The following is a 10,393-nucleotide window of genomic DNA, read 5'->3' on the forward strand; positions in this document are numbered from 1 at the left end:
TATGACACTATGAACTTTCATCTTCCTGAAACTAAAAACCTGTAGAGACAAGGAACCCATATCTCATTCTATCTCCTTAAACACTCCTACCCAGGGGCTGGGGATATGGCCTACTGGCGAGAGAGCTTGCCTCGTATACATGAGGCCCTGGGTTCGATTCCCCAGCACCACATATACAGAAAACGGCCAGAAGTGGTGCTGTGGCTCAAGTGGCAGAGTGCTAGCCTTGAGCAAAAAGGAAGCCAGGGACAGTGCTCAGGCCCTGAGTCCAAGGCCCAGGACTGGCCAAAAAAAAAAAAACACTCCTACCCAAACACACAGGATATAATCTCCAATAATAACTTTCAATAGAAACAGTTCCCATTGAAATAATTCTCCTTGTGATAATCTGTAATATTAGAGACATACAACATCAACTACATTTTCTTAATTTCAGCCACACTATAAGATGTTAAAATACAGCTAAACTCTCATAAGACTCATTTCACCTCTTAGTGTCATTAACCATTAAACGAATCTTAAGCAGGACTTGCACAAATGGAATTTAACACTAATATAGTGCTTTAGAATTTAATGAGAACTTTTCCATTAATTACTTCATAACAAACTCTGCTGTTAGCAGTTTCCACTTAAATGATTCACTGATAAAACTGAGACTTACATAACCTGCCTCAAGTCATGCCAGATTCAAACACTATGCAGACAGGACAGACACCTAAGTTGTCTGATCAAAAGTTCTATTTGGGGGCTGGGGATATAGCCTAGCGGCAAGAGTGCCTGCCTCGGATACACGAGGCCCTAGGTTCGATTCCCCCAGCACCACATATACAGAAAACGGCCAGAAGCGGCGCTGTGGCTCAAGTGGCAGAGTGCTAGCCTTGAGCGGGAAGAAGCCAGGGACAGTGCTCAGGCCCTGAGTCCAAGGCCCAGGACTGGCACAAAAAAAAAAAAAAAAAAAAAAAAAGTTCTATTTGCCTACATAGTTCTATTTATACATAGGAAAAATTATAAACTGCTAGTTAAAAGGGTCTGTTTAAATCATCTACCTTACCAAGGACATGCTTTTTGACCATGACACTAATAACTCTAAAGCAGTAAGCCGCTCTAAAACCATCAATACTTTTAAGAAATACCATTTCAATATAAACACAGTGGTACACAGGAGACTCTGTGAGTCCAGAAACTCAGGAAGGAGACACAAGAGGATTACATGAGCCCAAGAGTTTAAGGCCAAGCTAGGCAATTATCTCAAAAAAGATAAACATGCCAAGTACTGGTAGCTCATGCCTATAATCCTAGCTATTTAGGAGGCTGAGAACTGAAGATTGCGGTTGAATACAGCTTGGGCAGGCTAGATTCTTATCTCCAAACCACCAAAAAAGCTTGAAGCTGAGCTGTGGCTCAAGTGGTAGAGTGCTAGCTTTGAGTAAAAAGAGCTCAAGGACAGTGACCAGGCCCTGAGTTCAAGCTCCACAACCAACAAAAAAAAAGAAAAGAAAATACTGACAAAAAACGGGGCACTAGTGGCACACACTTGTAATCCTAGCTACTCAGGGGAAAGAGATTTGAAGAGTGAGGCTCAGTTCAAAGCCAGTCAAGGCAGAAAAGTCTATGAGATTCCAATGAATTACCAAAAATAAGTTGGAAGTAGGAAAAGGAAAGAAAAACACTCAAAGACAGTACCCAAGCCCTGAGGTCAATCCCTGGGGCCAGCACAAAAAATTTTTTTAATTAAAAAAAAAGGAAAAAAAGTAGTGGCTAATATATTAGTAGAAAAAATTAACACATTACTAGAGAGTTCTAGTGCTGAGACTTTCAAAGACAATGACTCAGAGTAAAATAAAAATTTACCTTTAACTTAAGAGATTCTCCAAGTAATGTTCCTTTGTAATCTGTTGTATAGGTCCAATCATATGGTTTAACAACCTCTTTGGAGTGTTCACCCTCAGTCCTCAAATACAAAAATCAGAAGGATCATGTTTACTGACACAAAATAAAGATTATCAATGTTCTTATATCACAAATAACATGAAATGTCCTACTACATACATACTTGTGAAAATTCACTAGTATAAGGTCTTAAAGTTTGTTAGCTCAAACATTACTTAACTAAGCCATGTGTTGATGTAGTCTATCCAAGTATTCAGAATCCTGCTGAGAACATGACAAGAAAGCTACCTAAAGGTAGCTAAAGGTACCTACTTCATAATAGGCTTAAAGTAAATAATTGCTGATTTTATTGCCAAATACATTTTTTCTTAATTCTAAGAATCAAAAAATACTTGATGCAAATCACAAGTACGTTTTTCTTTAAAACAGGAATATGAAAGTAATATTGACTGTGGAACCTTAACTAAAAACACTGATGGTTTGAAAAAGTAAATCTTACATAGCTAAACTCAATTGTATTTCAATTTAACTCAACAAGTATTCAAGTGATAAGGGTAATTAACTTCTACATTATGGGTGAAAAAAATCAACTCTAGAATAACCAATTATAAAGTATAATAATAACACAAGCCCTTCATTATAAGAACACATTCATGTATCATTTGCTGAGTCTTTCAATTCTTTTCTTTTTGGTTTAACTATAACAGCCTAGATTCTCACCTGCTTTCCTGCCACTCTTCTGCACAGGCTACTTTAAGCATCCCTTGGTAATTGTTTACACATCTTAATGCATCTGTAGCATTGAACTCAATCCCAAAGCCAGAGCCGTGCTGGATTCTTAAAACGTTGTCTCCAAACATCATTTCAGGGAGAGATGGCATATGTAATTCATCGGCTAATCTACACAAAAGCAAAAGTCAAATGACATTATTTTATATCACATACTCTTTTTTTTTTTTTTTTTTTGGCCAGTCCTGGGCTTTGGACTCAGGGCCTGAGCACTGTCCCTGGCTTCTTTTTGCTCAAGGCTAGCACTCTGCCACTTGAGCCACTCTGCCACAGCGCCACTTCTGGCCATTTTCTATATATGTGGTGCCGGGGAATCGAACCCAGGGCTTCATGTATAAGAGGCAAGCACTCTTGCCACTAGGCCATATTCCCAGCCCCTCACATACTCTTTTTTTCTTTTTGGTGCTGGTTCTAGGACTTGAACTCAAGAGGCCTGGATACTGTCTCTAAGCTGTTTTGCTCAAGACTAGCTAGCCCTCTACCACTTGAGACACAACTGCACTTTCTCACTGCTGGCATTACTGTTTCATTTTCATCCTGACATAATTATTCCTTCATTATAGAGTTAAATAATGTTTAAAAAGTTTTTAAAACTCTAGAGTGTTTTCATCATCCATTCTTTCAGCATCAAATCTTGATAGTACTACAGTAGGCCATTTAAATGAAACAGATATACAAACAAATAGTAATGTCATGCCAGCTCATGAAAATGACATATAAAAAAAAGATAGATAATATATATGATGGACAATATTTTAGAAAGAGTAAGTGAGAGTAAAACCATTTTGTGAGCTAAAAGACTTTAAGGCACTAACTCAAAATTAAAAACGTAGCAAGGAGTGTATATACTTATAGCTGTTCCAGAATGCAGGTATTTGTCTTCAAAGCATTTTTGCCTCTTTTCACTTGGTTTATGAGCTATTATAGGTTAGAAAATCAAATAAGCATACTTAAGACTGGGTAATAATGAAAGAGCATGAAAATTACTAATCCATTTACTTGACCAAAGGGACTAAGAATTTTTTTTCTTCCTTACATCTCCAACATAATTATAAAGTATAAAACATACAAAATACGCTATAAGTGAAGTTCTAACAAATGCTGACTGCAGAACAGGATTTAGGCACAAGTGCTCTAGCACAGCTACTTTAACATACAGGTAAGGCATTTTTATTTTTCTGTTTTTGGTTGGATTTTTTTTTTTTTTTTGCCAGTTCTGGAGCTTGAACTCAGGGCCTGAGCACTGTTCCTGGCTTCTTTTTGCTCATGGCTAGCACTCTGCCACTTGAGCCACAGCGCCACTTCTGGTCGTTTTCTGTATATGTGGTGCTGGGGAATCAAACCCAGGGCTTCATGTAGTCGAAGCAAGCACTCTTGCCACTAGGCCATATTCCCAGCCCTTATTTTTCTGTTTTTTACTTATTTAAGACTTCTATTTGGGGCTGGGTATATGGCCTAGTGGCCTTGTATACATAAAGCCCTGGGTTTGATTCCTCAGCACCACATATATCAAAAACGGCCAGAAGTGGCGCTGTGGCTCAAGTAGATAGAGTAGATAGGTAGATAGAGTGCTAGCCTTGAGCAAAAAGAAGCCAGGAACAGTGCTCAGGCCCTGAGTCCAAGGTCCAGGACTGGCAAAAAAAAAAAAAGACTTCTATTTACTTTTGGCAGCTTTATCTGTAATTACAATATAAGAAAGTATTATTAGGCCAGTGCCATCGGCTCATAACTGTAATCCTAGCTACTCAGGAGGCTGAGACCTAAAGATTTCAGTTTGAAGCCAGCCCTGACAGGAAAGTCCATGGGACTCTTATCTCTAATTAATCACAGAAAAAGAAAATGCTAGAGTGGCACTGTAGCTCAAGTAGTAGAATGTTAGCCTTGAGCAAAAAGGAGTCTAGGGACAGTGTCTAGGCCCAGAGTTCAAGCCCCAGAAGCCATCAAAAAATAAAAAAAATTTAAAAGGAAGCAAGTTATTACTAACATAAAGTCTACAATGGGCTTTTGTTTGTTTCCATATGTCTGCCTAAGAGATGACTTATTAGTCTTATGTTTCCATAAGCTGGTGAACTTTACCTTCAGACATGACAACTATACTAATATTGAAAAGATAATAAAGAACCTATCATTTGTAGAAAAATAAGCAAACAGCTTTTCCAGTAAATCCTCAACTTCTTACAAGTTTCAAACTGCAGTGATAAAAGAAGCAAAAGCACCTTCCAATGGTAAAGGAGAACCATCACTTGCTTCTAAGTACTTTCAGAAAAATCACACCAATATATATTCCCCCCTAGGGCAGCAATGAAGAAAAAAAAAAAGGATTTAATTAAATTGAGATTCTTTAACTCAAAATATCATTTTGAGATATCTGAACAAATATAGTGATTCCAAATACAGGGGGGAAAAAATTTCACACATGAATACTCATAACCACCTTACTTACAACTAAACAAGTGCTGGTAGCTCACACGTATAATCCTAGCTACTCAGGAGGATGAGCTCTGAGGATCTCAGTTTAAAGACATCTCAGGCAGTAAAGTCCTCAGGAGATTCTTATCTCCAACAAACTCAATAACAGCAAGAAAGTGGATTTGTGGCTCAAGTGGTAGAGTGCAAGCGTTGAGCAAAAGAAGCTTAGGGACATTCCGTAAAGAGATCCTTATAGGTTTAACCTACTTTATACTGAACTATATATATATACATATTATAAATAATAAATAAACATGATTATAGAATACCTTTATCCAGTTTATCTAGAAAAATCTGGTAGTCCTACAAAATATTCCAGTTATATATAAAAAGATTAGTTATTGGCTGGGTATGTAGCTTAGTGGTAGAGTGCTTTCCTAGCATGCATTAAGCCCTGGGTTCCATTCCTCACTACCACATAAACAGAAAAAGCCAGAAGTGGTGCTGTGGCTCAAGTGGTAGAGTGCTAGCCCTGAGCAAAAGAAGCTCAGGGACAGTGGCCAGGCCCTGAGTTCAAGCCCCAGAACTTGCCAAAAAAAAAACAAACAAAAAGACCAGTTATCTATATTATTTCAAATGTTCTAAATTTAGAATATCTTAAAAACAAACCCAAATGCCCCATTTCTAATGTTAAGCTTCCCCTTTAACAAATTGGAATAACCAGTTATAGTGCAGAAAGAGAAAACATTCTTAAGATTTTAGGATCCTAAGTCTTATTAAATGAAGTACCCTTAATCCACTATTTTACCTAATCAATCTGTTTAGTACTCCAGAGGTTTTTTTTCACTTAGGATACTTCTAGAGAGAAGCATCACAGAAAAATTTAGGAAGGGCATGCCTTCCTTTCAGTTTATACTCAAATAAAAATAGCAGAGAGATTATAGATCATGAATTTGATACCCTTATAACATTCTATACATACAGGCTCTCTTAAGAGTCTGTAAATTATGAATATCCCAATTTGAGACTCATTTACATATAGCATAATATGGTACACTATGTAACAGAAAGTTATATGAAGAGGAAAAATTTACATCTGTGGTCGTGATAAAGAAAATCCTTTCTTTTCTGTATTTTCATAATCTTTTCAATGAATCTCCAAAATGTTACCATTTATTTTTCTATTTAATTACAAAGCTAAACCTTTTTTTTCAGAACTCTCATCTCTTCCTTGGCCATTTACCCCTGTGCCTCATCTTTGTTTTGCTTCTATTGTTTTCTTTTGCCAGTCCTGGGACTTGAACTCTGGGCCTGGGTTCTGTCCCTGAGCTCCTTTTGCTCAAGGCTAGTACTCTTACCACTTGAGCAACAGTGCCACTTTGGGCTCTTTCTGTGTATGTGGTACTGAGGAATCAAACCCAGAGCTTCATGCATGCTAGGCAAGCACTCTACTGCTAAGCCACATTCTCAGGCCTGTTTTGCTTTGTTTTTGAGACAGGGTCTCCCAGGATGGCCTTCAACTAACTGTACAGCACAAGCTGCCTCAAACTCTCAATCTTCGTGCTTCAACCTCCAAGTGCTGAAATTGCTGGTCACCACTCCTAGCTCTCTGCTTGACTCTTAAAATACAACTGTTCCAGATGATTGGTTCAACTCATGACCTTTTTCTCCTGGATGACTGCTAGATGATCTTAATTCACTTCCAAGAGTCTAAGTACCAACTCTAAGCTGATGATTCTTGAACTAAGCCCACAGATGTCACCTTTTTTGGACTTACAAGATGTTAAATCTATCAAGTTCCTACTGAATGTCTCTAAATCTCTAATATTATTGCCCACACAAACCACACATTTCAACAAACTAAACTCATCTTTTGACACTTGTGCTCCGGTTGTTTAATGACATTGCTACAAACAGCCCAAGCCAAAAATATTACCAGTATATTCTTTTTTCTTTCTCCCCATATCAACTAGCTACCAACCCAAGGAGTTAACCTAAAGCCTCTTTTATCCTCTCTACTGGTATTCCCCTACCCTGTATCCCGGGACTCCCTCCATCCATCCATCCATCTTTAGAACATCAATAACGTAGTGTCTGTGGATCAAATTACAACCGGTGGTTGTCACATAAAATTCTCATCTCCTTCATTTGGCATAAAAATCCCCTCAGTAACTCAGCTCTCTAGAACTCCCTCTGAGAGTTCTTATTTCACTCTTCAATCATAGGGGAGCAGTTCTTCAAGCATATTATTAGCTCTCACTCTCTCCTTACCACCCCAAACTTAGTCAAGATTCCATTCGGCCATCCCAACCAAAGCTTACCCTACCTACTCTGCAGGCTCCCCCCATCCCCTCCACCCATGCTACAGACTATCAAGATTCAGTTCAGACGTACCAACTTCCTGGTTTCTGCTCTCCCATACAATATCTCAATGAGAAGGAGGGGGAGAGGAGGGAGAAGGAGAAGAAGAGGGAGAGAGAGAGGGGGAAGGAAAAGAAGGAGAAGGAGAAGGAGGAAAAGGAGAGAGGGAGAGGGGAGAGGCGGAGGGAGAGGGGGGAAGAGAGAGAGTCCTAAACAGTTATTCTCCATGTAATTTAATTGCCTGTCTGCCTTACAAAACTAGGAATCCCTCCACGTGTAGTTGTTTTTAGTGCTCTGTAAAATCTCAATGCTCTGTGCAGACCAAACATACTAAAAATTAAATACATACATCATACCATTAGCACCTAAGGTCACTAAGCACCCGGAAGATGGCGCGGGCAGGGATAGGTCGAGCAAGGGTGCTGAGGGAAAGACCACCAGAACAGTCACGCTCAACTCAAACCCAGGGCTGGGGACAGTCTCACCCGGCAGTACAGGGCGAACCCGATCAAAGGGCGGGAGGTGGGGAGAGAACAATCAACTGAAGTTGTCAATCAGCGGTCTGGACCCAGGGCTTCCCCCCTCCTGCCCCCCCTCCCCGTGCCTCCGTCCCAAGGGAAACGGGAGAGGCTGCCCAGCCCCCGGCCCGCTTCCCGCCCGGCCTCCCCGCCAGCCCGTGCCTCTGGCCTCCCGGCCCGGCCTTCCCCCTGCCTCCCGCCCTAGCCCCGCAGCCCGGGCCGGCCCGCTCCCGGGCCCCAGAGTCTCACTTCTCCACATCCGCTGACTTCATGATGTGAGTCTTGGCCGCCGTCAGTTTCCAGGGGCCGAAGGAGAAATCCTGGTGGCTGCTCTGGAAGCCGTGGATCATCATGGCCTAAGAGGAGCCCGAGGAGGCCACAGCAAACCGGAGGCGGCGGCAGCGGCTGCGGCGGCCGTCACCGGCTTCTCTGCCTCCCAGAGGCCCAACCCCCGGGACTTCCGAGCCGTTACCATACCGGGCCCCGCCCCGCCCCGCCCCCTGCCCGCTGACCCGGACGCGAGCCTCCTTTCCGCTTTCTTGTCCGCCCTTGCGCTCTTTTTGCTTCCGAGGTCGGGTGTTTGTATTGCGTGACCCACGTCTTACGTTTCCACGTACAGAAAAGGAGAAAGAGGGAAAACGCTGGTAGGCGGAGCCTCTGCCGGAGGGGGTGTGGTCGGGGGCGGGCCGTCCTCGGAGCTGAGTGACGTCATCCCGGAGGCTCTAAGGGAGTGGGACTTCAGCACTGGGGCCTGGACACCATGTGCTCTGAGTCTTCCTGTCGCCTTCCTTATGCACCACTCCACGCAGTGGAGAATCAGTGGGTCGTGGTAGGAGGAAACGCCTTCTGTGACTTTTAAATGATCTTCTAAGGTAGGCACAGGAGACTCACACCTGTAGTCCTAACTACTCAGGAAGCTGAGATCTGAGGATCAGAATTCAAAGCCAGTCCCAGCAGGAAAGACCGGGACACTCTCCAAGTAACCATCGAAAAGACAGACGTGGAGCTGTGGCTCAAAAGTGGCAGAGCACCAGCCTTGAGGGGAACAACCATCAGGAAAGCTGGGAATGGGACCTAGTGGTAGAGTGCTTGTGTAGCATGCATGAAGCCCTGGGTACGATCCCACAGCACCACATAAACAGAAAAACCCGGAAGTGGCACCATGGCCCAAGTGGTAGAGTGCTAGCCTTAAGCAAGAAGAAGCCAGCGACAGTGCTCAGGCCCTGAGTTCAAGCCCCAGGACTGGCAAATAAATAAATAAATAAATAAATAAATAAATAAATAAATAAATAAATAAATAAAAACTCAGGAATAGCACTTGGTCCTTGAGTCAAGCACCAGGAACCAGTATACACTCATAAAAAAGACCCTCTAGTATTGGTGCCTATCGAATTTCATCCCTGGTGCAGGGTTCCATCCCTAGCACTATTTTTCTGAAAAGAAAAGAAAGAGGGAGAGAGGAGGGGGATAAAGGAATAGGGGGAATGGATCCATGAAGACTGGACTGCTGGACATCAGTATAATGAAAACAACACTGGAAACCTGGTGCTGAATCCTTAAATGAGATGGCCTGTTGGTAGGGGTTTTCTCAAATCTGTCTTTCCCACCTAACAAATTCCACCCACTACTTACCCTTCTCACCTGCATTCAGCCCTACCTCCAACAGAGACAACCTTTTAAAAACAGATTTTCCAAAGTCTATGCCTCAGATGCTAGCCTGGAATAATCTGTCTTCCACAATTACATCTTCAAAAGGCTTTCCACAAACACTAGGGTTCAATTTAATTACTTCCTCCTGTAATCAACATGTTGATTTTGGTCAACTTCTTTTATTCCTGTGAGAATTATTCCAAATGAATATCAAAAACAGCATTCAACCTGGCACCACTAGCTGGGAGCCTGTGGCTCAAATTTGTAATCCTAGCTACTCAGGAGGTTGAGATCTGAAAATCACCTGTTTGAAGCCAGCCTGGGCAGAAAAGTCTGTGAGACTCTTATCTCCAATTAAATCACCAAATAAGCTGATGTAGCTCAAGTGGTAGAGCGCTAGCCTTGAGCAAAAGGAGCTCAGGGACAGCACCCAGGTCCAGAGTTCAAGCATTACAATCTGGCCAAAAAAAGAAAAAAATCCTGGTACCAGAGCTCATGCCTGTAATCATAGCTACTCAGGAGGCTCAAATGCAGAGGATGGAGGTTCAAAGCCAGCTTGTATAGGTGGGAGGGGGGTGGGGACCAAGAGACTTTTCTTCATTTATCTAGCAAAAGTCAGGTCTAAAGGCATGACACCAGCCTAGGAATCCTGAATTCAAACCCTAGTACCACCAGAAAATTAAGAAAAGAAAATCTTGAGGATTCGTTCTATTACAAAATAACACACCTTTTCTTTTAACAGAAATTAATGAGAGAATTCCAAGACAAGCTTTTGG

General features: G+C 41.9%; 1 protein-coding gene and 1 long non-coding RNA gene across 3 annotated transcripts in view; one reads left to right on the plus strand and one right to left on the minus strand.

Annotated features, from left to right (window-relative positions):
• The window catches only part of LOC125358993, a 23,945-nt gene extending 18,771 nt beyond the window's left edge, over positions 1-5,174 (plus strand). The window contains exon 3 of the long non-coding RNA XR_007212467.1: positions 5,162-5,174. This is a non-coding gene — a long non-coding RNA (uncharacterized LOC125358993). The remainder of the gene's footprint in view (positions 1-5,161) is intronic.
• Positions 1-8,429, minus strand: part of Tiprl (TOR signaling pathway regulator) — a 20,146-nt gene extending 11,717 nt beyond the window's left edge. Inside the window, exons 1-3 of one of the 2 annotated variants that reach the window (XM_048356415.1) lie at positions 8,217-8,429; positions 2,611-2,790; positions 1,852-1,951 (exon numbers count right to left, since the gene is read on the minus strand). In XM_048356415.1, the coding sequence (XP_048212372.1) occupies positions 1,852-1,951; positions 2,611-2,790; positions 8,217-8,320 (384 nt within the window). In that variant the 5' untranslated portion in view covers positions 8,321-8,429. Of the gene's footprint in view, positions 1-1,851; positions 1,952-2,610; positions 2,837-3,067; positions 3,124-8,216 lie in introns of those variants that run through there. The other variant, XM_048356416.1, reaches the window with a different exon arrangement.
• Positions 8,430-10,393: the final 1,964 nt, after the last annotated feature.

Source organism: Perognathus longimembris, chromosome 11, assembly GCF_023159225.1.
Source record: "Perognathus longimembris pacificus isolate PPM17 chromosome 11, ASM2315922v1, whole genome shotgun sequence".
NCBI classification, from domain to species: Eukaryota; Metazoa; Chordata; class Mammalia; order Rodentia; family Heteromyidae; genus Perognathus; species Perognathus longimembris.